Source organism: Hirundo rustica, chromosome 12 (assembly GCF_015227805.2).
Source record: "Hirundo rustica isolate bHirRus1 chromosome 12, bHirRus1.pri.v3, whole genome shotgun sequence".
NCBI classification, from domain to species: Eukaryota; Metazoa; Chordata; class Aves; order Passeriformes; family Hirundinidae; genus Hirundo; species Hirundo rustica.
This window is the reverse complement of record NC_053461.1, coordinates 3,149,108-3,175,760: the sequence shown is the minus strand read 5'-3', so window position 1 is coordinate 3,175,760 and position 26,653 is coordinate 3,149,108. Positions and strand designations below refer to the sequence as shown.

Here is a 26,653-nt window from a genome sequence, read left to right as displayed (position 1 = left end):
GACATACATAGATCTCATGCTTCCACATGATTATATTAGATGACTAGAGAATAAGAATTTAACATATATTTTACATAAAACCGGTTTCATAAGTGAAATAGATAATTGAATCATTGCTCCTGAAAACTGATGAATGTGAAGTTAATGAAACTCTGGAATGTATAGAACAAAGTATCTTTGTTGTCAGAATCAGTAATGAAAATAAAAATAAAACCACTAAAGGTGTTCCTTCCCTCTGGATTGCTGGAAGGAGTAATTTAAAATACAGTGATGTTGGTATTCATTGCATGCAGCAAAGTATAAAGAGGGACAGGTAATAACATTTTATGCACTTGCGTAGGAAGCAAAACTTTGGAAAAGTCTGTGTTGAACAGAGAAATTACTTTTGCAAATGGAAATAGAAATGATAGTGTGAAATTATTAAAAGACAATGCATCTGTCCATTTCTAGGCTCTGCCTTATGTTGCCCTTCTGATAGCCATGCTGTTCTTCATCTATGCTGTCATTGGAATGCAGGTAATGAGAGAACTTTTTAGCATAAACAACAGAACAGATTTGCCTGAGTCTCGTTTCTTAAGTTGCTTATTGAAGCATTCCTTCGATAGTGGCGCTATGTATAAAGCAGCGCTTTCAGAGTAATGGAAAAATCTTTATTTGGCTCTGATTTTCTTGATCAAAAAATTCCAAAAGATGCACGAGAGGAACTTGGTGTGCTGCTTTTTTCCCCCTTCCTTGTATGTGTGATATATTTACTGTGCTTACATGACTATCATGAAGAATCTAAAGTGTAATGAAAGTGTTTTTGTGAAAGTTCATGCATCCTGAAGGACGTTTTAGTTTGCAAGACCTACAGCCTCTGACAGCACAGGTCACTGGAATGAGAGTCAAAATTCTGGTTTATTCTAGGTATTTGGAAAAGTGGCTATGAGGGACAACAATCAAATAAACAGAAACAACAACTTTCAGACTTTCCCCCAAGCTGTGCTTCTTCTCTTCAGGTGAGTAAACCTCAACTCTCACGCAGTGCATCCCATTTCACCGATCTATGAAAAATGTGCAAAGCGTGTTTGCAAGGGAGAATCAATTCGGCTCAGCAAGCACCTCCTGTTTGTGGCTGTGTGCTGAGTGTCCCTGGGCACAGCAGGTTCTAATGAGGTGATACAGACCCAAACTCCTCACAGCTCTTGTGAAGCTCCTCTGGCTTCAGGCAGAGCCGAGTCAGCCCAGATATCAATCTGTCTGAGCATTGGGAAAGCTGCAAAAGGCTCTGCCCTTACTGATATCTTTAGGATTGCAACCTGTGGGATAATTTGAAGAGATCAAGTCATTGCAGATGAGCCACAGGAGAAACTTCCTGATGGTGGAAGCATGGATTTAGTAATCTTCACAGGGGTGGGAAGGTGGATTATGGGATTTCCAATATACTGGAGAATTTAAGAAGGCGGTAAACATTTGCCAGGAGTGCTTCAAAATGTCCTGGAACAAGGAGGGGATGTCACGGGACAGGATTGCCTCTAAAGGTGACAGCCTTGAGCGGTCTCTTGCCTGAGATGCTGTAATTCAGCTCCTGTGCATTGGTACTCACCTGGCTGGAAAAACTGGCAGGACTTTCCTTTTCTGGTACCAAAGGCATCCCCCACTGAGATCTAAGGGACTTTATGCCTTTGACACCACGTAATGAACACAGCTAAAGATGTCATAATTATGTAATTGTCTTTTAAAAATTTGAGATTGTGGGACTGTACACAGGCTTTATGCAACTGTGGGAAAAAAATGTAGTAGCAGAAATTAAGAGACAGGTGTTTCTTCAGCCACAGAGGAAGGTTCATCTTTTACAAATATGTACTTCCAAATTTTATGACAGATTTTCATACACGAGACTGCTTTTGTACACAGTAACTCCACTACAATAAGTATTTAACTTGTAAATCACAGTTTGGGGTTACAGTTTTTACATGCAAGCCTTAGTGTATTACTCTACCTTATAAAATGTGTCTGCAATGTCAGATTATGCTTGTCAGTTCTAAAACTTTGCACTTTTCTTTAATTAATTCCTGCTCTGAAATGTTCATAGTCTGTCTTCACATTGGTGCTTGTACAGTATTTTCTCAGAATGTAACGAATGAACACATTTTTAATCCATCTTGATCAAATAATGCTGAATTTATCTTTGTGGTGTTATAAAGGTGTGCTACTGGAGAAGCCTGGCAGGAAATCATGCTGGCATGTTTGCCTGGAAAGCGCTGTGACCCAGAATCTGATTATAATCCTGGGGAAGAATACACGTGTGGAAGCAATTTTGCCATCATTTATTTTATCAGTTTTTACATGCTCTGTGCTTTTTTGGTGAGTTTAGCTTGTGCTTATTAACAACAATGAGCTTTGGCATTTTGGCTTTCTTCTGAATGAAGAGTAGTGAGTTGAGAGAATGACTGAAAATCCCATCTCCAAAATATTTTGACAAGGTTATGTTTTTCCATACAGAGTCCTAAATCCTATATTTTCTACCAATTTTTACAGTGGGAGTGGTGAAACACTGGCGCAGGTTGCCCAGAGGGGTGATGGATGACTCCCACCCCCGGGAATATCCAAAGTTAGGTTGGGCAGAGCCCTGAGCAGCCTGATTCAGCTGAAGATGTACTTGCTTATTGCAGGGAATTGGTGAGGGTGACCTTTAGAGGTCCTTACCAACCCAAACTATTTTTTGAAAGCTGAGTCAGCAGTCTTTTTATCGCTGTAATTTCATGTATTTCTCAATGGTACTATTAGACATTCATTAACAGTGGAGCTGCAATGCCCCTGACTAAGTAGTAATTTTGGGGTTTGGGGTTTTTTTGGTTTAAACTTAGCAGAATTTGGATTTGTGTTTGGATAAGTGTCCTTACATGTGGCACAGGAGAAGTGAACAATAACCTTTCACTCTAATCTGGGGCAGAAATGGATTATTTGCTCTGAGACAATCATTTAAATATGTTTTTCCTCATTGCGGGTGTCTGGTATAAGCTGATTGGTTTGTTCTATTCACAGTAATTGCTTCCTTGCAAAAAGAGGGTGGTCCAACAAAAACTCTGTGAACTGATGTAAACATATGTTCTGTTGCTCTTTATTACCTGCTGTGTCAACAAAATGTATTGTCATGAAGTTGAATCCTATTCCGGAGATACACACTGTGCCATAATGTGTGCATTGGCTTCATTCTTCAATTTGATGTAGTGGGATCTTTTAAATCGAGGAAGAGAAAAAAAACCCATGTTTTAGCCTATGTCAAAAAATTGAGTACTCTAAAATAGAACCATGTTCTTGTCATGTCATTATTTGGTCGACTTCCAGTTAGTTAAATGCAAATATTTTCAGTGATACTTGATGGTGTTTGCCAAAAACTATTGATTTACTTGAGTTCTTAAACTACTACATGTTGAATTGATAAAAAATTCAAAATAATTAAGGGAGGTTGCTCTTAATTACTTTTTTTTTTTTTTTTTAGATTATAAACTTATTTGTGGCTGTCATTATGGATAATTTTGATTATTTGACACGTGACTGGTCTATTCTGGGCCCCCATCATTTGGATGAGTTCAAAAGAATATGGTCAGAATACGACCCTGAAGCAAAGTGAGTTAGATCATTATTTCTGATATCATTTATTTGGTAAAAACAATAAGCAGAACGGGGTGTGGTTTTGGGGAGTATTTTGGGTTTGTTAACTGGTGCGTGTTGGTTCTAGGGGAAGGATAAAGCACCTCGACGTGGTGACGTTGCTGAGACGGATTCAGCCCCCGCTGGGTTTTGGCAAGTTGTGCCCTCACCGAGTGGCCTGCAAGGTGGGTTTCACCTGATTTTGTCTGACTGCAAGGTGCTAAACCAGGCTGGAGTGAGCAACCGTGTGTAACAATGTGTAGCAGCAAGTGAGAAGACAGAAGATAGTTGGGAATTTAAAATGTTATAGAATCTGTCAGGCAAAATGTGCAATTTTGATTAATGGCATTTTTATGTAAAAGATGAAAAGCAATACAAGGGAGCTGAATTACTGTTACATTATTTGATAACTTCAGAATTACAGATATTGAGATTTTAGCAATTTCACTGGGAACAAGATCAAGCCTGTTAACTGAAGGATTGTTACAATACCGTCATTTGGATTCCTTGTACATCTGTTTTATGAATAGGTAAAACTGACATGTAAACATCCGGGCTGGAATTCAATGTCACAAGGCATACTTAAAGCAAACCTCTATCTATCCATATGCTAACATCAATTATTCATTGAGTAATGCTTTTAAACTAGAATGGAAGAAAATCCAAGCCAGACGTCAGGAAAATATTTTGATAGATGAAATCGTGTCCTTTTGGCAGACAGGGTCACAGCAGTGCTGCTCTAGAAGAACTCTGATGCATAAGGACTGAGCCAAAGAGAAAAGCCCCTTTCACAGCAGTTCAGTGTAGCTGGCATAAGAGACTCACAACACCACAGAAGAGTTACCTGAGGAATGAATGGGCTGAGACAGTGGTGCTCTGGTTCTTTATGGAGCATGAGGAACCCCTGGGAAACCTGGGACACGACTGCAGCTGGAGTGCACGCTCTCAAATGACTGCTTCTGTCCTTAGTACTGGCTCAGTCAAAAACTGGGCTTCAGTGTTTGAAAGTTAGCTCATTAAATAGCTCAAGAAATCTTCTGTGCAGTTTTAACTTGTGTATAAGCGTACATGTCCTTAATGTGAAAAAGAAGCAACATTGTTCTTAATTACTGCATATTATACACAGCTAGGATGGAAAACTCAACTTTGTTTTGGAGAAATTACATCATTTATATTCCTCTCAGCAATACTCTTCTTTGAATGTGTCTGCTTTTCAAAAATTAACATTACAGGAGGTTTTTTTGAAGAAAGCAGCATCAAAATTTGTCTTCCTTTTCTCCTTTTCAGAGGTTAGTAGCCATGAATATGCCGCTAAACAGTGATGGGACCGTCATGTTCAATGCTACTTTATTTGCTTTGGTTAGGACTGCTCTAAAGATAAAAACAGAAGGTAAGCTTCTTCACTGTAAAGCCTTTACTGCCCTTGTCAGAAAGCACAATGAGGAAAAGTTATCATTTATTACTTTTGTTGGATGTGAGGAGGGCTGCCTTGGTGTCACTGGATCTGGTTTGCTTTTGGGTCATGGATTGTATTCACTGTTGCTAGGAATGATTTGCTAGAAAACAAAAAGAGAGGGAGAGTGAGGCCAGAGCCAAAGATACCTCAGAAATTATCCTGTGTTTTCATCTGGTCAGAAAAAAACGTGCAGCACTGGCATAGCAGAATTTCTACTGCAAGAAATGAATGAATTTTGCTTCCTGCCTAAACAAGGTTCTCCTTCCTCACTACCTTTTAGCTCAGTGCCTTAGATCCCACAGTGGTGCTCCTGCAACTTTTGCACACTTAAAGGCAACATTCCCAGTGTGGTTGAGGCCAGTTCTGACTGGGTTGAATACATTTCTCTCATTTACATGGAAGAGGGAAAGGTTTTTAAAGATAGTGGGATGTTTCAAAGATCTTTTTATTTTTACAGGTTTTTCAGATTTTTTTGCCATCTTGTACTACTTTACCGTTTCTTCTGCTGTTCTCAGGAGAATTTGGTTTCTGCTGGCAATAACAAACTTAGATTAAGGCCCCTCAGGCGTTGCTGTATAAGCAGTGCAGGAGATGAAAAACTGCTCAGTACTCAGTTGATCGAAGTTTCAAGCCTGTACATTTGAGTAATTACTGTGATTAAGTAAATAAAGGCTCAGCTTTGCTTCAGGGAAGAAGTGGTTCGTAAAGAAAAAGTCATCACTTTCTGGACAATTTAAGCAGAAAGAGTGACAGAGTGAGGCCGAGGTCTGGAAGTCTCCTTTGACCTCTGCAGTGCTCCAGAGCTGGATTTGAAAGCACCAGGAATTTGCTGTCTTACGCCCTTTTTTTCCCTTTAGTTGTGGCATTGTCTGCTACATCACATAGCATGGGCTTGCCCCAAAGGAACTCTATCACAGTCTTTAATTGTACACAGCTAATTAATATCCAAAGGATCATTCACTGCAGCTGGTTGAAGCGTAATTGCCGTCCTCTGCTTTGCCATTTCCTTGCCACAGGTAACCTGGAGCAAGCCAATGAAGAACTTAGAGCAGTCATAAAGAAAATATGGAAGAAAACGAGCATGAAATTACTCGACCAAGTCGTGCCTCCCGCTGGCGGTCAGTGTGATAAACTCTGCCATGTGCTGTTCTCTGTGCATGTTGGTCTTTCTAGAGTGTCAGGAACCAAAGAAATAAAACCGCTACATTTTGCAATCATAATACGATTTAAGGGCAACAAACAATAGCAAAATACATACTGAGAAAATGGTATCCTATTACAACTGACGATACATAGAGGACTGATATCTGAAACGTAGATCAAAATGAGAGAGAGAAGAAAATGTTATCCTTATTTTCTTGCTTGAAAAAAATACCTCATTAGACCTAAATATAGCCTTGATTTCAAATCATTCAGCAAAATAAACTGGCTTGATTTCAATGCATTGGGCAAAACACCATGTTTTGTACTATGCTACATTATAGCTTATTTGCCTGTATATGCTGAATACTTTTGGGAGGAAACAAAGTTAATTGCCAGCTTAAATCTTTTTTTGCTAAATTAATAAAGCAAGAAGCTGAATAATCTAGTTACTGTAGGTTAAACCAGAGCCATTCCACAAATGATGGAAATGGTTCAGATTTATGCTGATAAGACTGAGATATGAATGTGGCCCATTTAAAGAGATATCTGAATTCTAATGACACCAAACATTTGTGAGACCTACAAGGCTCATTTATTAAATGTTCTTAGGTGCCTTAAAACGACGTGTCAGTATCTCTCTTTGTAAATATATATATATTCTGATATATATATTTAGCTTTTTTCAATATATACATTTTTATTAATACGCTGTAGTCGAGGTTTAGGTGACTCTTTTTTACTTGCTTTTTTGAGTTTTAAAGGTGCAGGATCTGTCTCGCTGTCACTCGTGCCCAGGGTATATTTACCCAGACATCCAATTCGCAGATCCATTGTAATTCCCTGGTGTTTCTTGTAGTTTATTCTACCTTCACAGCATTATGGCAGCTCCCAGGACTGCTCAGACTCCAGCCCCTGGCCCTGGCAGGGGATGCTCAGTGCCAGGAGGAGGAGCACTGCCTGCACTGCTCTTGGCATCGCCCAGGAGCAGCAGCAGCTCTGTGGCTGGAGGAGCCTCTTGCTGTTGGTGGGGTGGCTGCTGGAGAATAGTGGGGATGAAGCCAAAAATCTGGCTGAACTGACTCTCCAAGGGGGAACTGATACTGCACATTTAAAACAACTTTTTTTGTGTTCTACTCTGTTGTTTTTAGCCTTACACCTGAGTGCTTGCATGGCATAGATGAATCGCTTTGTTATTGTTGTAACTATGTGCTTGAGCTTTTTCTGCAGCCTCTGTTCCTTTCAACTATGAGTCTTTCCGAATATTCTGAAGCAATTCTGTTTTAGGGTGGTGGCATGGAATTAGTGTTGCCTCTTGCCGACTTTATTCCCCTACATTTTTATTGAAATAGAGATGCATGCTTCAGAATAGCGAGCTCTGCCTGCCTAAATCAATCTGACAAAGAACCTGTACAGATTACATTCCTAGAACTAATCTCACGTAGTAATTCACTCTTAACTTCAGCTTCATTTCATTGCTGAGTATAAGCTGTGTATTTATGTTCAGCTATACTAAAATTCATTGCTAATGTTTATTCTGCAAATGTAGCTCTTCAGTGTAGCTGGAAGGCTGAAAACCTGGATGTGCTCAATTGATAGGAAGTAAGATGCCTTTGGCAACCCAGGATAAATGGGAATGTGTTGGGAAGTCCTGCGGATTTATGAATTTTCAATTCCAGTTTACTTTGTTCCTCTGTGGACCTTATTATTTACCTGAAAAATGAAAATATTGTAAATCACCTAGGAAAAAAGGAGGAATACAGCTATTTTACATTCATATGCCATAGGAGTGTAAAATAGCTTAGTGTACAGTGGAAATTAGTTTTGATGTTTAATATTAAATGGAAAATTGCCTATGAATTAACACCAGTGATGGCTGATAATAACAATTTCCCAAGAGGTGGAAAATTCTCTTCAATATAAATCAACAAAACATTCAAATTCAGTAAGTTAAAATTACTTGTGCTTGAAATTATTGAGAGGTGCAGTTTATAGTAGCTTGCTCCAGTACTACTTGTGCTGATATTACTGAATGCTGGGTCCTTTATGTGTCATGGCTATGTCTCCAGAACACTTATTTGGAGAGCAGAATGAGGATAATCAGTGTAGCAGGGTTTTTCCCTCCCCTTGGATTATAAATAGATGCGCTAGAGATAAACAGTTAATTCTTGGTACTGATTAAGTAACTTCTTATTGTAACTGAGTGAGACTGTTAATAGTTAGCAACACATTTTCAGTATAGAAAGGTGAAACTGCTTTACAAAAACAGAGAATGTCATTCAAATGTCTGATGAATGAATGAGACCAGAAAGTAAGAGAAATGCATAAAACTCACTAAGGGCTCACCTGTACTCTCTAAACTTCCCAGTCTCCACCTGCAAATCCATTTAATCCTGCCCAGTACTTTTTGCCTCTTCCAAGAGCTTCCTTTCGAAATGATTCCTATTGCCATCACTGATTGCAATTAGCGATTTGTCTGTTCTGTGGTCAGTTATGCTTAGCTGCCTTCCTATACCTGTCTGTATCTGGCTCTGTGTGTGCTCCTCAGAAAACAGTCAAGGATGGCTCCCCTTGGCCAGGCATCAGTTCCTGTCTGTGTTCCATCTGTGCCCGTGTCTGCAGCACGCCTGGCTGTGCCTGCGACAAGCACAAGCACCGCGGGGACGCAGACGGGCTCTGGCACACACGGTGCAGCAAACTGGCAGTGCGCTTGTCTGATGTGCTTGTGAAAAGTCGGTGCATGTCCAGAGTGATCAACAAGGGCCCTTCATTTCTGCATCCTGGTGTTTCACAGGTGTTGTCATCGGAGGCACAGTCAGTGGTTGGTGCAGTGTCATGCGTGCTCTGAGTGCAGCCCATAGCAGTGTTTGTTCTATCCAGTCTGTCACTTCTGTGTGCCTGTTCCTTCTGGGAGCCATTTGCTAGCTCACTTCCTTAAAAGTTCTCCTCAAATACTTGAAATGAGATAGTATGAAGGATGGGGAAAGGCTGATCTGGGGAGTTAAACCAGAGCTGTGTTGCAGATCTAAACTAGGGAAGGCAAGTTTGCATTACGTGCTGTGTAAGAGATCTCATCCTAACACAGTGCATCAGTTAGTCTCCTGGAGAGCTGCAAAGGAAGATTGCAGGGGAACATCAAACCAAATGTTCACACAGAGTTTATTAATGAGATCCATGGAGTCAATAAAGAATCTTTTTTATTGCTGAGGTGGAATCCATAGACTGGTGAGCTTTTCCTGTGAGCTGTTCCTGATATTTCTTGCTAGTTCCTCCTTTCCCAGCAGGAACTGGGGGGTTCTGACCCTTGAGGAGCTGTCAGAGTTTGGCAGAGCAGGCTCTTTAATATGCTAAGGTATTTCCTGCAACAGACTGGTCTCCCAACCAGTATCTCTTGAAGCAATTGTTATAACTATTTTTTGTTTGATCTATCTAAACACAAACTATTGAGAGAAGACATTCTGGGTGCATTTTCACTGTAGTTAAAGCCTGTTGTACTTTCTCACGTGCATACAGCCCATTTCAGACATGAGAGAGCTGCTTTTGCATGACAGAGGTTTCATTTTGAGATGAATTCTATCAGAGATGTAAAAATGGATTTTAAAAGTGTTGTCCATGGAATGGATTCTCCACTCTCATTGATGAGAACAAGTCACTAAAAGAAGAAAGTTAAATCAGTTAATTTAAATTAGAAAAACCAGTCGTTACAGGTAAAAATAGAGCTACAAATACTATCCTTAGTGAGATACATTTGCACATATTATTGATAAGATACACAGACACTCTATTTTAATCAAACATTTAAAAAAGCCCATAATTTTTAACAGAGGCGTGTTAAAATGTGCCTGGGCTTGTTAGATTTTCATGCTCAGTCAGGTCATGACTGGACAGAACAACAGTTGATGCCTAAGCCACACTGGCCCCTCTTTATGTGCAGAGGGAGCCAGAAATCCTCTTGCCACAATCTGCCTCTAGATACTGAAAAACATGGGGAGACTGAAGAGTACAGCAGGAAGGGAAATGGAACTTCCTGTCAGATAACTCTAGGGAAAAAAAAAAAGTATGACAACAAAAGCAATGTTTTTGAATAGAAAACTATTTCTAGTTTTCTGGCAAGCATTAGTCACTGGGAGATGAAACTTGCCCAGCTGAGTGATTCGATGGACTCGTGAACAGGCCCATTCATTCTTAACCTGCTGTGAACTGGGTGATTTTGGTGTCCTCATACGGTTCCTGCCTTTGGAAACTTTCAAATTTGGATTTTATTCACAACAGTGACTCTGTAAAAATGCTACGTTTTACAGCCCTGGCTGTTTGCCTGTTGTTGGAATTGTACTAAATTCACTGGTGGAAGTTATTTTCGTTGCTTTCAGCATTACAGAACTGACACAGTGCACGCACTGTGACAGGCAGATTTGGTTCAGCACTGAACAAAAAAAGGCAGAGTCACTCTTATGAGCATCAGCGTATGTGAAACACCGTAGATTTTATTTAATCTATTTACCCCAAGTAACTAAAGCCAGTACTTCAGCCCCTGTGTGTATACAAACATGCTGATGGTTTTGGTAGAAACTTAGAAGTACAGGAGTCTTGGTAAAGTATTGTGTTTTCTTTTTTATTAGGGTGAGTTCACTTAACTGACTGAACCCAACCCGCTTGCTGAAACATTGCTTTTGAGCCCCTTACAGGCTCCATTGCTGTAAGCTGGAAGCATAGTACCTGTGGCACCCATCACATTTTCCCCCAAATCAGATGTGAGTGTACAGGCTATTGATAAATGTGCTGACTTGGGAGAGATCTGTCTGGTCTGTTCATTTAGATGATGAGGTAACCGTGGGGAAGTTCTATGCCACCTTCCTGATACAGGACTACTTTAGGAAATTCAAGAAACGCAAAGAACAAGGACTGGTGGGGAAACATCCTGCGAAGAACACCACGATTGCTCTGCAGGTGATTTTTCTGTTTTTAACTAACCATTTTGTGAGCTTACTTGAAATAGCAGGTAGATGAATATTGATGATTGTGCAATGCTGCCAGGATTTTATTTAGCTGGGACAATTTTGGCCCTTACTCATCAGAAAAGTAAAAGCTAATCCTGCTATTCTGTCTATAACAAGGTAAGTGCAAAAACTTATTCTCTATGGAATACTCAAACAGTAGCAATAGTTATGAAATTTCTTAGCAAGTCCAGCAGATAAATCACAATCTAAAGTTGCTGATTGGATATTGGATAAATAAAGCTCTGAATTGTCATCTGTCTTCTTTGTTTTGTTTTAACTGTTCAATTTCTTGCGTACCTAAAAATGCTACAAGCCAATTCTCAGGGAACTATCTACTGTGCATTACATCATAGAAAAGAGGTTTTTATACAGTGTCATTTTTCTTAATTCTCATTTTTCTTTTTCTTTCCCACTTAAGATATGGTGAAATATTTTCCTATTTTTTTAATTATTATTTGTGAATTCTGAATTTTGCATCCATGAATTTCTTTCGCAGGAAGTATTAGCATACTGCGTTAGTGTCACAAACTTGTGTCTACCTCTTAAAACCAGCTATCACATGGAAACCAGGACAATAGATTTGGCCTTCTTTCTCTCAACAGGCCTGCAGCAAGCAGTCCATAGAGTACATGTGATCTAAAGAGCAAATTCTGACAACTTCTTTCCACTGGTACCTTTGTAGAATGAACTTGAAACAGGCAAATGGAAAGCTGTTCTCAAATAATTCCAGACATCATACACTGCACCATTTTTATTGGACTGGGACTTTGTGAATTTCAGTTGATGTTTAGCAGTTTGCTGCAAACTCTAAATATATTTGCTTCTGTTAGTTTTTTATTCTGATGCCAGAATTCAGGAATATGTTTTGAAAATCCCTTTCTGTAGGAGGAGAACTTTGTTCACTTGATTCAGCACCTGTTGGTTAAAAACCTGATGGTTTGTGCTTCAGTTTAACAAAATTATCTTTGCTGTGTTAAGTGGGTAATTTGTTTCATTCCCATTTCCTAAGAGTGTGTCTGCTGGCAGCTCTGACTCCCATTGTGTTCCAAATCACCACAAGCATGAGAGGTGCAACAAGAGGGGAAGATGGAGCACAGTCCTTGCTCTTTGTGCCCGCATGGCTTGCCAGGGCCCTATGAACGGTACTTGTATGCATGAAAGAAGAGAAAATTATTGGCAGTGGAACTGATAAAAAGGCTGCAAACAGTTGAGAAGGCAGTGAAAGATGTTGGATTTCTAGGAAGGACTTTTCAGACTTCTTTATCGCAGAAGCGTTTGAGCATGAGGAGGTCAGAGTTGGGTTTGAGCCTCAGTATTTCTGGTTTTCACTTGTGCTTTTGAAGTTGCACCCGTGACAATGTAGAGAACCACTGAGTTCTCAAATGTGAGTGTGCTCTCTTGTTTATTATCACACTCTACTACCTGTTCAATGACAAAGACAGAGGACAAGATGGAATTGGAAAGACTCAGCTCTTCCTCTCTCTCTCCTTAGGCAAATATTTTTCAATTTTAAAAAAATGTCCGTGAGTCTGTACTGGAAATGTGCAAAGGCCTATGGGATTTGAGACATGCAACTTTTTTTTTCTGATTAAAGCAATGCCCCTGTGGTATTAAAATGAGCCAGGCCAAGTAGATTGGAAGAATATTGCTTTCTTTTTTCCCCATCTTCATCTTTTCTGCTTTTCTTTCTAACAAAGCAGTAGGAACCCAATTTGATTGACCAAATAAAAATGGAAATACTGTTTCAAAGAGACCTGAAACTTGTGGTTGGAAAAAGAAGCCCAGTCCAGCTTAAAAATGAGTATTATAATTTTAAACCAGAAGCTACTGCATGTCAAATTCAAAGTCATAACACTGTGTTTGTTAGAACATATAATTATATGAGGATACAGCTTTAAAACAGAGCTGGAGATATTTTACTTCAAAAAGATGTTCTACTTCATTTCTTATGGTCAGTGACCCCTACTTCAAAATTATGTTCTACTTCATTTCCTATGGTCAGTGACCCTGGGAATAGTCCTGTGGGATGTGTTACAGGGAGTTTAGTATAAATGAACACAGAGAATCTTTTTGGCCTTATAATGTATAAAAATTGGGTGCATCCATTTTCAGCCTCTTCATTCCAGGCTTTGTCAAAAGCTTAAATACTTGTAAACCTTCAAAGTTTTCAAATGCCTTTGTTCTTATCAACCATTTTTGGCAGCATAATTTAGGGGTATATGATCCAGCTTGTGTCTTAAGTATGGAAATCTTGTTAGATGACCCATGAAAACCTTGTAACTATGGAAATACTATTTCGGTTCTTGGAGAGCTAATAGCAACTGTTTTTTTCATTTATTCTCTCAAACACTCTAGGCAAACTAATGTTTGCATATCTCTCTGCAAAGCAGTATACTAAGAAAAGCAGAAACATGCAGTATCACTCTGTTACCCAGTTTTTCAGGGAAGTTGTGATGATTGTTGTGTCACTGTAGCAGAGCTGCTCCAGCATTTATTAATCAAACACGCTGCACATCCAGTATTGCAGCGCCTGACTTGGTTACGAAGACATGAGTGGAAAAGTTCATAACAACAACAGAAAACCAATTTGTCAGCCTTCTCTCCTCTCTGGAAGAGATAATTATCCTCAGCTACACCTGAGTTCCTGACACTGGAATCTAACAGCAAATACTTGACCTATTTTTATTTTTGGCTGTGTATACCTTTTCTATTGAGAATTTTTTTTTTTTTTAATTAGCAGCTTCCTATAATCAGGGCGGGCATGTTACTTCAGCAGCAGCTTTTATTAAGTTTCTCTGGACTAGGTAAGATTTGACAGTGTCTGGTAGGCATGATCATATCACTGCAAACAGCCCCTTCTTTCTGAACTGCTGGAGATGAGAGCAGCAGAAGCTGGCCTACATCTGGCTGTGATTTCTTTTCAACTCTGTCATTCAGAACCTTTCTATACTAGGAATTGCTTCCTTAGAGCTTTAAAGAAGATGAGTACAGTTTTACCAGGCTAATAAGAAAAGGCTTTCTAGCCTTCTGATTCTTCTATTTGTAAAGAACAAGAGCAACTGTATTTTCATGTTGTAGTTCACATCTCTCCCCATTTCAGACCGGTTGTCATACTGCAAAATCCTCAAGCAAATCAGCAGATGAAAGCAATGTCACCTGTTCCAATTTGTGTCAAAAGCCATGGGAGCCATAAATGCTCTTGTGCTTTTGCTGACACCTGTGACTTTCTCTTGGGGTGAATGAACTAGTTAAATTGTGAGGAAGATGGTTCCTAAGGATCTAAAAAACCCTGCAGTTCCTTCATTATCTAGCCTGGCTTTCCTTATCTCTTGCAAGAGAGGAAGAAAACAACCTGCTATCAGGATTTACAGTCCCCTCCTAACCTTTGAGTGGAGCAAGAGGTGAGTTACAGCTTTCTAATCCTGCTGATCCTTACAGCTGGCTGTGTCACACTTCCCTGCCTCCAGAGGATCAACAGCCCCTGTGACACAGAAGGCTCCTTGTGACAGAATCCATTGTTTTAATTCAAAGGACAATTGTTGGGAAAAAGAATTAATGGATGTTGCCATTTTCCCTGTTTTATGAGACTGAAACAGCCTTTTTGTAAACATAGGTAATTCCTTTGCTCTCTTTTATTCCTCATGCTCAGGAGGCTGGGTTTTGTAATTCTATTTTCATTCAGTACTTTGGAAGACACTGAAGGGAAAGAAACCCTGTAACTGTCAAATGGCCTAAGGTCCTGTTTTTCCAAGGGAATTGCACTTTTTTTTTTTAAACTGGTCCTTTAGTTGTAATTTAGGTTGTTAAATTGGATGCCTTGCACTTAGCTAAAACATTTAAAAACATATACTTCTTATGCTGCTGTCTCTGATAGGATGACTTAACATAGGCAGAAAAGTGATGCGGAATAATTTAAGAATTTTACATCCGAGATAAAAAACGTTTTTAGAACTGCAAAACAAAATCTCCACAATATTACAACTAGAGTTCAAGGTCATAAAAAGGAGTGTTTCCAGCAAGAAAAGCACTTCCAGAAAAAATAAAGTATGAAATATAGTGAGCTATCCACGCTGTCTTTAGTTAGATGAAGAGAATTGCATAACACAGAGTAAAATTCTGTGAGCTCAGAAAATCCAGTGAGGCTTTCTGGTGGCTTACAGTAGTTGTTTTAATAAGTTCTGTTTCACCAGGTGTGGGAATAAATCTTCCCTTGGAAGCTAAAGATCCACTCTGGGCACTCAGGAAGGCAAACTGACAGAGGAGCATGTGTGAAAATACTGTTCTTGGAGGATGTTTTCTTCAGAGAGACACACACAGCATTTAATTTCAGGGTGAATGCACACTAGAATATACAGAATAAGGGTTTTAGTCATTAAGACGTAGGCATTTGAACACAGGAAACTGAAACTTGCATCCTTTGCCTGAGTTTTGTTTGGTTATATGAACACAAAACCTGTTAGCTGTGTCACGAGAATGTCCCTGGCAGCCCCCTCATGTTTAGGGGCCAGAACCTCCACCCAGTTCCAATAGGGGAGAAGCTTCTTCTGCCACAGCTTCTTCTGGATTTGAGGTGTGTTTGGTGCAGGAGAAGAAACAATGGAAGTTTGGGTTGAGTTAGAAAATTAGAGCAGAGCTCCCTGCAAAACTCGATTTGCTTTGTGTGTGCCAGAGCGTGCAGCGGGCGGGAATTCGTCTTCTTACTCCACAGTAACGTCATTCAGGGTGATTTTTATTCTGCAGAGCTCAGGTTTTCCTCAAGGGTGTTGTATCTGCTGTTGGCCTAATCCAGGTTAGTGTTTGGGTAATGTCAGACAGGAGGCAGCAGCCTAGAAAGGGAAGAGGGATTGATGATCTGCTCAAGGAAGTCTGTCTGCCATGAAGTTTCAAATTCCTCCTTCCTCAGAAAAGGCCACTTCAAACGATAACCAACCACAGTTTGTTTAAACTTGCATACTGTCACCAAAACCATCTTCAGAGCTGCAATAACAACATCACTGGGAACCCCACAGTTTATCTTCTGCAGACCCAGGGGAATTCACACCCTTACGAAGGCAAGAGGACAAGAGGCTCTGAAATGATGGGTGACCAGTTTGAGTCAACTGTTCATGCCATTTTTGTGGTGTTTCACCTGCCCTGAGGTCACCAACACAATGGGCTTCCCTTGCCTCTCCTGTGCTCTTGACTTTTTGATGACAACAAATATATTTTCTGGGTCAGAAAGGGATGTCTTTGTGTAATGATGGAAACTTGTATTGAGCCAGACAGTGGTCACATTGCTAGTAAAATAGATGTTAAGTGAAGCATGAACAATTTTAATTACTTTCATCTAGCACAAAGAGGGAATGAACTAATTATACACTATTCTTCCTACGGAAAACACTTACTGTAAACTATGCAACACATCTATATTTCATATTTATTTGTACATAACCCTCTTTGTTAACACACAGACACACAAATAAAGGACATTTTCTTTCACATCACAGGTACATAAAATCACTGATTTACTGACCTGAGCCTGATTTTGGAAACGTGTTTCAGATAAAACTAATTATGCTTTTTTTCTCTCCGCAAGTGTTACAACTATTATTAACCCTGCAGTAAGCGGTAGTAGAAAAAGGAAAAAGCCAAACCCCGCTGGTAGGCGTCAGCTGAGGGGTTAATTTGTTGCCCAGGTCCCACTGAGTTGTGCTGGCATGTTCCTGTGGTGTTCACAGAAGGGCTCAGCTCTGGCAGCCTGGGCTGGCGCGAGCTCAGAGCTTCTGTGCGGTTCCAGCGCTCTCAGAGCTGGGCTCGGCCGGGATGGAGAACTCTGGGCCATCAAGGCTTGACCACTACCTCTCTTATGTCCACTGCTATAGCGTAGGTTATTTTTCTGCATGCTTATTTCCTTTTTAAAGTAGTTCTGTCATTGTATTCTGTTGGTCCTAACCTCAGTTTATTTTTATGTTAAAGTGTCAGTGTAGCTCTGAGGGTTTTTTTTCCTCTTTGTAGTTTTCTTTGCTCTAAAATAAGCAGGTAGTAAAAACATGTTCTTTACTTATAAATCTAATGGTTTACAGGAATGTTTTTAGAGTCATAGGCTTTCAGGATTGTGAAGCTCTGAAAATCTAAGCATTTAGAATTAATGCTTGTGCTTTATTCCAGTTAAAGTGGGTTTATATAGCAATATACATAATATATATTATTGTTGTAAAGTCTGTGAAGGAAAGCTTGCTAGTGTCTTCCAGTTCCTGGTATCATATCACTCTTAAGATGTCTCAAAAGAGGAACCACTGGGCATTTTACTGACTGGAAATAGTGCAGGTGACAATGATATTATTTAAATAAAGGTAGTTTGCTTGTACTTCTTAAACTAAGCTTGAACTGCATCTATAGGTAGGTTGGATCATACCTTAAAATGGCTGTGGACTGACTTTAGGTATATAGGGAAAATGATCTTTTTGTAGTTCCAGTATTTATAAGCATTTGAGTTTTTTACTGAAAGTCACGACTCGAGTCTTGCATTATACGCAGATTTCTTATTATAAGACCTATATTTAAGATGATGTTACTCTTTTATGCCTACTGTAGGAAGCTGATTTAAAATCTGTTTGGCATTTGTTAAAAGCAGTCTTTTCAAAACGTTGACATGTTTAACTTCAGAATGTTTTGATGTTTTGTTGTTAGGTGCCTTTCAAGCCTCTTAAGGCATATCTGTAAATTACCTGTCTAGGGGCACAGTTATTGGTCATACGATATATTTTCTCACTGAGGATGAGGGACTCCTATGTTTCTGGTATTTCTGCTTTTGAAAACACATCTGTATCATCTCAGTGGCGTATCAGAGACAGAGGCATCAGTCATTGTCTCTTGAGATGCTGTTTAGGACCCAGCACTGGTGTATCAGTGCCTTGTGCCATCCAGAAAACGTTGCAGGTGCTGTTGTGCCTCCAGAGCACAGCTGCACAGAATTACCACGTTCATCTGAAGCCATTCTGGGCATTTATGGGAAAGCCTAATTAAAGACACGCTTGGGTTTCTCATGTAATTATGTTGTTCAGCACTCTGTGTGTCACTGCTTTGTTAAGTAACCCGTGGATGGATACCTCCCATCTTTCTCTCATCTACAAGGAAAAAAGATGAGGCAAGGAAGGAATCAAAAATTAAATTTGGGATAAAAAATGTGTCTGAACAAGAAATAACTTCTTTTGCAAACTTCCAGAGAAATCTGTAGAACAGAGTTAGAGCCGTGGTCAAGGACTGTGAGGAAGTAATTCCTCTATAATGCTCAAATTTGACTTCTTAGAAAAGTAATTATAACATAATGCTTCAGGAATGTGGCACATCTTGAATCTCTGTATGTGATGAAAGTCTTATGAAGTTCTGCTTAGGGTAGTAACCACCCCTAAGAACTTTAGCAGTCTTAATGAAAAAAGAGACAAGCACAGCTCTGGCAAGGCTAGACAATTCACTATCCAGGCTCTCTTTTTTTGAAAAGCCCCATCTGATCAGCTTTTGTTTTTATCTCTGATTTAAACATAGCAGGTTTCAGAATCTCACAAATGGAGGACGAGGTGTCTCCCATTGCTCTATTGTGTGTCACCAGGGTTCTTGCTGGGTAGACTAAAATGTGCAATATTATCTAGGGAATGTGTATCTGAAGGATGCTTCTTCTCTGTAAACTGCAGGAGAGATGTGGGGAAGGCTGATATGATATTTGTGTGCATTCTTTTGTTTAAGAGATCTTTGGTTTTGAGGTGCTTGAAAGTAAAGTCAAAAGTTGATCAGTCCATGCCGCCTCTTCAGTCTTCGCAGAGACTTTAAACGTGGTTCAAAGAAGGGATTTCCTACTGATATGAAAGTACCAATTCCTGTGTTTTTATGTCAGTCCCACTTTAGTGGTGGCTGACTAATCTAATGAAGAATTGTCTTATCAGTGAGAGCTCAGCATGAGCATTAGTATCATTTTGTGGTTCTCCCTGTCATAAAAAAGTTTCTTAGATTATTTAGAAAGCTGTTGGATTGCACCAGGTAAAATGAGACAAGTGAGTAATAGTTCTAAGGAGAGGGTTCACAAAATTGTTGCAGGTCATTCATTAGAGCACATAAATGGAGGAATATTTCAGTTCTGTAGGCTGGTGTTGCTTGAGAGATTCAGTGCTGGCTGTGCGTGAATAAATCTGCTGGGTTTAGTATAATGAACACAGACCTGGCGATCCAGGTTCCTTTCTTCCACTGCTGATTGTAAATGCAAGGGGTCTATTACTTGGAAATGAGTATTACTGGAGAGGAATGAGATGATAAAGGCTACCTGCTTTCTCTTGGGTAAAGGAGGGGTAATTTACCAAGAAGTAAGCCAGAAGGCAGTTGAAAATGTAATCAAAATTAAATTACTATTCAGTGTGTTGCTGTCAAACACGTGGCTTCTCTCACCTTCCAGGCATCTATTTGTGGGGCTTTGTCACAATTTGGCAGACAGGAGTACGAGCTAGTAGATTTTGTTAGTTAAATTGTGTCTGTTGCTGCTCTCTGACAGTGCTGTGTTCGGAGAGGGGCTCAGCCTGGTCTGGCTGCAAGCTCAGAGCTCTTGTGCAGTTGTTGAGAAACACAGCCAGAGTTGAGAGGTAGGCTCCTCCAGCACGAGTATAACTCTGGAAAATCAAGACTTTGCTGTGTCTCTTATGTTCAGTGCTGTAGTGTAGGTCTATTCTGGTATTTTTCTGGATGCTAATTTCCTTATTTAAGCAGTTTTCAAATTGTATTCTGCTCGTACTAAGCTCAGTTTATTTTTATGTTAAAGTGCCTGTTGAGGTTTTTCGTTCTTTTTAGTTCTCAATGCTCTAAAGTTAGCAGGTAGTGAGTGTGAAATGCAAGTGATTATCTTAGCTAATGGTCAGATAACCAAAATATAATAGCAGTCCTCTAGTGAGTAAATACTGCCTTTGTCTCTGCTAAATAAACAGAAGCCTGTGGACTTCCACTTGAATAGCTGTACCTTTAAGAGTTAATTTTGCTTCCCTTTAGCACCTTGCAAAATGATGACATTAGCAACCTTGCTGAGGTTTTGACTGTGCAATTAGCATAAGAAGTGGGAGAAAGCACAATGCATTCATGAAACGAGTATTGCATATTAACTCACTAGTAAATGATTTTTAGAGCCCTGTTCAATTGTAGCACAGCTGTCAAAGTCCATCCCTGAGGAAAAAAATTGAATTGCCAAATAGAGGTAGATAATATGATTAGTCAGGCACCTTTTTCAAGAAGGGAAATGCTGCAGTGAGTGAAACCTAAAGTGGAGCCTGTAGTGAATCTACACCATGAAGGTTCAAAGCTTTTTGGTTCATTCCTTTCCAGGTTCTGATTGCCCACACTGCATAAATGCCATTTTCTCAGCAAAGCAGCTGTTTCTGTTTTGAGCAGAACTTTTGAGTGTGCTCCTGGGAATGTGGGAGGAAACAGCATGAATGAGACCAAGCCACTTTTGGGGTCCTTCAGGGTCTCTCAGCTCCTTCTGCAGCTCTGAAACACACAGAATTCTCTACACATCATCGTGCTACCCCAGGGCAAGTAACATGCCGTGTCAGTGTTTTGCTGGGACAGCCCTTGCGTCTCCTTCAAACAAAATAAATCAGGTTTTTTGATCATAATCAAAAATTGAGCCAAGTGCTATGTGGAATTTTTAGTAGTGTAAGTGTAGTGGTAGTAAAGGGTAGTAAAAACACACACATCTTGGATTTCTTCTGAACCTGGGGAGATAAAAGAAGTTGCTGGGAAGAACAAGATTGTGTTTCTTGCTTTGGACCATAACAGCCAGAGTTAAATGAGGAGAAATGTCTCCTTTTTGAAGTAAGACCTGTACAAAGCACTGAGTTCTTGGCATGGGTATGACATCTCTTTTGTCCCTGATGTACAGGTTTGTCCTGGACAGTTTCAGCATTTTCCCTTTTCTTAAATGTTGCTTGCGGTAGCAAACTTGAGAGGAATATGAACTGATATACACTGAGCCTCTGCTGCTGTAACTCAATGGTTTTCTGTCCTAAACTAAAGTTTTAACCAAATATCTGCAAATCGCAGTGCAGTGCAGTGCAGATGAGCTGGAATTATTTCACCGCTTTCTTTTCCATCTGAGCTCTGCTAAAATTGCTGCTGCTATAGCAAAGTTCTCCTTGCCTTTTCTTCGTTGACACAGGCTTCAAACATGTTTTGAACATTAAATGTACATCTCATTGAAATGCATTTTATTATAGTTCTTGCTGATTACTTATACCTTTTAATAAGATTTATTTTTCTTCTATAGGGGTCCAAAAACATCAGTGATGTTTTAGTCAGTATCTACACTGTGATAATAAAGACATGGTCACCTCAACAGGGTGCTACTGGAATATATAAACCTTTTATTAATAACAGTAAAGGAATTTACAGCAGGATCCATCCTCTGTGGATGTCAGGATACAAAAGCTGTTAATTGTCCTTTAAAATAAATTTAACACCTGTAATTAAAGAGCAAAAAAAGAATTTGCATTCCTAATGTGTTATGGTATTGTCATTGATTTAGGCAGGACTAAGGACACTTCATGATATTGGCCCAGAAATACGCCGAGCTATATCCTGTGACTTGCAAGATGATGAACCTGAGGAAAACAATCCAGAGGAGGAGGAAGATGTGTATAAAGTAATGTCAGAACACAACCATGTGAATTGTCTGTTGTATAATATGAGAGTAAAGAGTGACCTTATCCTTGAATATGAAATAATATAATAGTAGTAATACTTTTAAACCCCTCAAATTAGAAAATATAAATATTGTATAAATAAGTATATTTTACGTATAAATCTATAAAAATGCTTTTTGTATGAGAGTAAAGAATGACCTTATTCTTGAATATGAAATAATATAATAGTAGTAGTACTTTCAAACCCCTCAAATTAGAAAATATAAATATTATATAAATAAGTATATTTTATGTATAAATCTATAAAAATGGTAGTATCAGGACCCTTGCATTTCTTCATAAATTTAGGAAGCAGTTCCTGCAGGTCCTCCTGCCCGTAATTCTTTCTCATTAATTCTTATTTTTTCTTAAGCAAATCTTATCTAAGGGTATGAACCTTACCGTCTCAAATTTTGATAGTGGTGAGGTTGAAACTGGTTTTAACCCCTGCAGTGGTAGATAGGAAGAAAAGAATGAAAGTGTATGCAAGCAAACCACAACAGACACAGAGCTTCGTATTTTAAAACAAGTGCATGGGCTTATGTAGAGGTCAACTAAATATAAATCAGAAAAAAAGATTAGGTTTTCTCTTTATGCTGTTTAGTCCTAGATGGTGAACATGTAAATTTGGTATTATAATCAGAGGCAGTCTGCAAACTATTTGTCAGCCAGCAAGAAAAAAACTTCTTTTTTCACAAGCATTTCAGAAGAAGCAGATGTAAAACCAAGCTTCTGCAGGAATTTCAGCAGAAGCCCCATAGCTTGCTACTGTCCTTTGCAAAAAGGAGGATGTGGCACTGGGGGCAGTGCCTCAGCTGCCATCAGTAGATGCATTTCTCTGCCAACCATCATTACCTCCTGTCTTCTCTAGATTGAGCTGCAACTCAGACTGCTGTCCTCCAGGACCCACCCCTGGCTAGACAGGGAGGCTCCCTAACCTGGGTCAGGTGTCCTAGAGAGCTGCATGTCACAGTCATAACGTAGCACCTCATCCTCTCCTTCACCATCCATTACACTCCCAGGGCTGATGAACAGAAACTACTCTTTCTTGTGCCTCTGTGAGAAGAAAGAATGGAAGCACTGGAGCTGAATGTTCCCTACCTGGGATTTGCTTGCAGGCTGTTGCATGGCGCTCCATCCTGTCCGAGTGACGCCTGCTGCCAGCGGGTGCTCCGGGACAGAGCTCCACCAAAGCCTTCCCAAAAATTAAGCAGACGTGTCTCTTTCCGAGGAAGCTGCTGCATGTTCATGTGTGGGAATCTAGGTTTCTCCCGCGTAATAAAATGTGGAGAAAGCTGGCTGTGTCACTTTTAGTTGTGTGGAAAAGAATAATGATCACAGCATACTGTTGGTTTGATTTTGAAGTACGATATTGTCATCACCACAGTCACATCTCTGTCACTTAAGGAGATCCCATCTGAAGCATCGTAAAATTAGAAAGAAAAATCACAGGTTACTTGAATTGCTCCTTTTCTATGCATGTAGGAGAGAAAAGTAAGTTGTCACTGTCAGGAGTATGTTCTGTTAAGGTATCTGATATAATTTTTTCTCTCTCTTCCCCTAAAACAGAGGAATGGTGCCCTCTTTGGCAATCACATAAACCACATTAGCAGTGACAGACGAGATTCATTTCAGCAAATCAACACCACACACCGTCCCTTACACGTCCAGCGGCCTTCAATTCCCTCTGCAAGTGATACTGAGAAAAACATGTATCACCAGACAGGAAACTCTGTGTACCACAATCATCATCATCATCACAACTCTGTAGGAAAGCACGTTCCAAACTCAACAAATGCCAATCTCAATAATGCCAACGTGTCCAAAGTCCATGGGAAACACACAGGTTTTGGAAATCGTGAGCACAGATCTGAAAACAGTTACCGTCCACACTCCAGGACTGACCACGAGAAGCGTAGAAGGCCAAGCAGTAGGAGGTAAGCCTAAATATGTCTTTGTTTTTAAATAAATTCATAAATACTCTGTAGGAAACTTAAGCTAAGTGGAATTAATTTGAATCTTCATTTCTGTTGCCTACCAATGTATGAGCTGCATTGAAAATCTTGCTCTGATGAATGGGAAATTCATAAAGCTTCACTGGACTTTGAAAGTTGGAAAGTTTTCTTTAAAGTGAAATCATTAATTACAGCACAGACATCGTAATCACCAAAGAATTTCTCTAAATGATTTGTTCTTAAAATATTTTTCTCATTTTCATGGCCTACCTGGATAGAACACGCTACTATGAAACATATATTAGGTGAGTTGATATTGTTCTGACATAATTGAACAGGACAGGGAGTTTCTCTCTTTTTTTTTTTTTTTTTCTCCTTTCCTGTTTCTTTTCTAAATTAACTGTATAACAATGCGTATGCTCAGCAACTTAAGTGACAATTTTTAAGTCACTTAATTTTTATACTGCCTGTTCTAAAAGGACAAACTTCTGGTAAAGTTCAAAATTATTCAAGCCCTTTTGAAAGTCCAGGCAGGTTTCTGCAGTTTTCAGCAGGCTAAAGATCACACCTGATTGTAGCCCTTGTTAAAAATTGACTTACCCAGACTAGAAAAACCACTGGTGTTAGCTTTGATAAATGTTAATGTGTACAGTTCCTTTTATAGGGGACCCAAAATCTTCCCTGGTCTTTGGTCTGAATGTTTTCTAAGACACTTCTTAAAATATAGGATCTATTGTTTTAATTGAAGTGCATTGGTAAATGGATGCTCAGTGGCGGTTTTAATGTCTAGATTTGCATATCCATTTTGGATTTCTTTTTGAATACCTCAGTGAGAACTTCTTGGTATTTGAGCCATTTGGCCAACTTCAGGCTTTGGAGAGAAGCTGTGTTTTTTCCATATGACAATGTACATCACATAAAAATGTCTTGAATGTATTTGATTTCACTAAGCATCCTTTTATCATTTTTCTATTGTACCACAAGGATATAAAGGAGGGCAATCTTTAAGAAACAGATACATCATTCATGTTCTGAACTGCATTGTTATAACACTGTTATATTCTGAACTAGGGAGTTGTTAGTGCTTGTATTTTTTTTTTTTTCTCTTTGAAACACATTAAAAGAACTGTGTATACAATAAACAATACATAATTGATATAGATAGAAAAAAAATTCACTATTTGGTCGCTGCTTACAGGTCTGACACTGGTGATGGGCGCCGACCTACCATTCGCCGGGAAGAACACGAAGTCCAAGATTATTGCAATGATGATCATTATTTGGGAGAGCAGGAGTATTACAGTGGAGAAGAATATTATGAAGATGACAGTATGTTGTCAGGAAACAGGTGAGGATGTTCATTAAATAAAATGTTGTTAAAGAAAAATGTTTGTTAAATAGTGTGAAAAAAAAAAATCAGTATTTTAGGTATATAAATGTAAAGGCTTCGCTAAGCACACTCACTCTGTAAATTCTCTAGTGAAATTAACACTCCACAACTGCTGAAATGGGAAATGATGAGGAGGAAAGGAGAATATTCCAAAGATGGAACGTTTTCCCTTTACTGGATACATGCAGTAGCATCTCAAAAATAATCTCTACTTCTGTCCACTTTTTCTAAATTTTCAAGTCCAGCCCTGAAGTACAGAAATTTATTGCCATTTTATCTTAGATCCATAAGTGCATATGCTCAAGTGCCAGACATGCTTAATTCTCCTTCTTCTTCTCCTGCTATGTGGACTACATTTACCAGCCGAATTCTGGCAAGATTGGCACCCTAATCTGCATTGCCTTGGTTTGCATAAAAGCTGAGATTTGCATGAAAGCTAAATTTTACAGGATTCTCAGGTCACTATTTTTTTTTGTATGATAGTTAGTATCAAGTAACACCCTTCCAAGATGTGATTTTAAACATATCCTGAATGTAAGAGGCTTAAACCCATTCTGAGCTTCTGTTCTCCTGCACCTTACCCAGGGTTCTCAAGAGAGAATGGCAGGGGTGGAAGAGAGTATTTATTTTGGTTTTTAAGCAGTGTATGACTGACATCTTACATTTTTGCCTGTACTGGTAAGAATAAATTAATTGAAAACAAATATGACTAAAAATTTAACATGGGAATTGACCATGTAGCTGTACGAGTACAAATGTATATGCCCTCTCCCAAAATGCTACAGAAACTGGATTTAAAATCTGAGTTGTGCAATTATAGAATGCAGTGTTTAATTATCTTGCTGGAGAAAGAGTAGACTTGAAAATCTTTTAGAAGGAAACTAATTTTGTAACTGTTTTAAAGAAACACACTGAAAGAATATTTTCTTAATTTACTTTTTTTTTTTTTAATGCAGGCATAGATATGATTACCACTGTAGATATCACTGCCATGACTCAGATTTTGAGAGACCAAAAGGTTACCATCACCCACATGGTTTTTTTGAGGAAGATGATTCACAGATCTGTTATGATACAAAAAGATCTCCTAGGAGACGGCTGCTACCTCCAACACCACCACGTAAGTACATTAAGGACAATTTGTTTGCAAATCTGAAATAATTCAAATGCATTCAGACAGATTCCAGTTTAAAAGGCTTTTTTTTTAAAAAAAATTTGGATTTTAAGCATCTTATTTCAGATTGACATTGGTACTTTATTCTGCTCTCTCAGGAACAGTACTTAAAATTCTGAGTTTCTTCTGAGGGAGATGTTTCAATTTATAGATAGAATCAGCATTGGCAACAGATGTTTTATCCTGTTTCTTTAATTTTCATTTCTTCTCT

At 39.1% G+C, this 26,653-nt stretch overlaps 1 protein-coding gene and 1 long non-coding RNA gene across 8 annotated transcripts in view; one reads left to right on the top strand and one right to left on the bottom strand.

Moving 5' to 3' along the window:
- LOC120758056 (uncharacterized) overlaps nt 1-26,653 on the bottom strand; it is a 45,716-nt gene that overhangs the window by 9,395 nt on the left and 9,668 nt on the right. For both annotated transcript variants that reach the window (XR_005702761.2, XR_005702762.2), the window contains exon 2: nt 23,025-23,340. This is a non-coding gene — a long non-coding RNA (uncharacterized LOC120758056). The remainder of the gene's footprint in view (nt 1-23,024; nt 23,341-26,653) is intronic.
- CACNA1D (calcium voltage-gated channel subunit alpha1 D) overlaps nt 1-26,653 on the top strand; it is a 175,312-nt gene that overhangs the window by 141,896 nt on the left and 6,763 nt on the right. For 5 of the 6 annotated variants that reach the window (XM_040075836.2, XM_040075833.2, XM_040075834.2 and 2 more), the window contains 13 exons: nt 451-516; nt 907-998; nt 2,187-2,346; nt 3,485-3,612; nt 3,725-3,821; nt 4,924-5,026; nt 6,109-6,210; nt 11,049-11,179; nt 21,767-21,883; nt 23,493-23,860; nt 24,157-24,183; nt 25,077-25,226; nt 26,225-26,388. In XM_040075836.2, coding sequence (XP_039931770.1) covers nt 451-516; nt 907-998; nt 2,187-2,346; nt 3,485-3,612; nt 3,725-3,821; nt 4,924-5,026; nt 6,109-6,210; nt 11,049-11,179; nt 21,767-21,883; nt 23,493-23,860; nt 24,157-24,183; nt 25,077-25,226; nt 26,225-26,388 — 1,705 coding nt within the window. The remainder of the gene's footprint in view (nt 1-450; nt 517-906; nt 999-2,186; nt 2,347-3,484; nt 3,613-3,724; nt 3,822-4,923; nt 5,027-6,108; nt 6,211-11,048; nt 11,180-21,766; nt 21,884-23,492; nt 23,861-24,156; nt 24,184-25,076; nt 25,227-26,224; nt 26,389-26,653) is intronic. The other variant, XM_040075837.2, reaches the window with a different exon arrangement.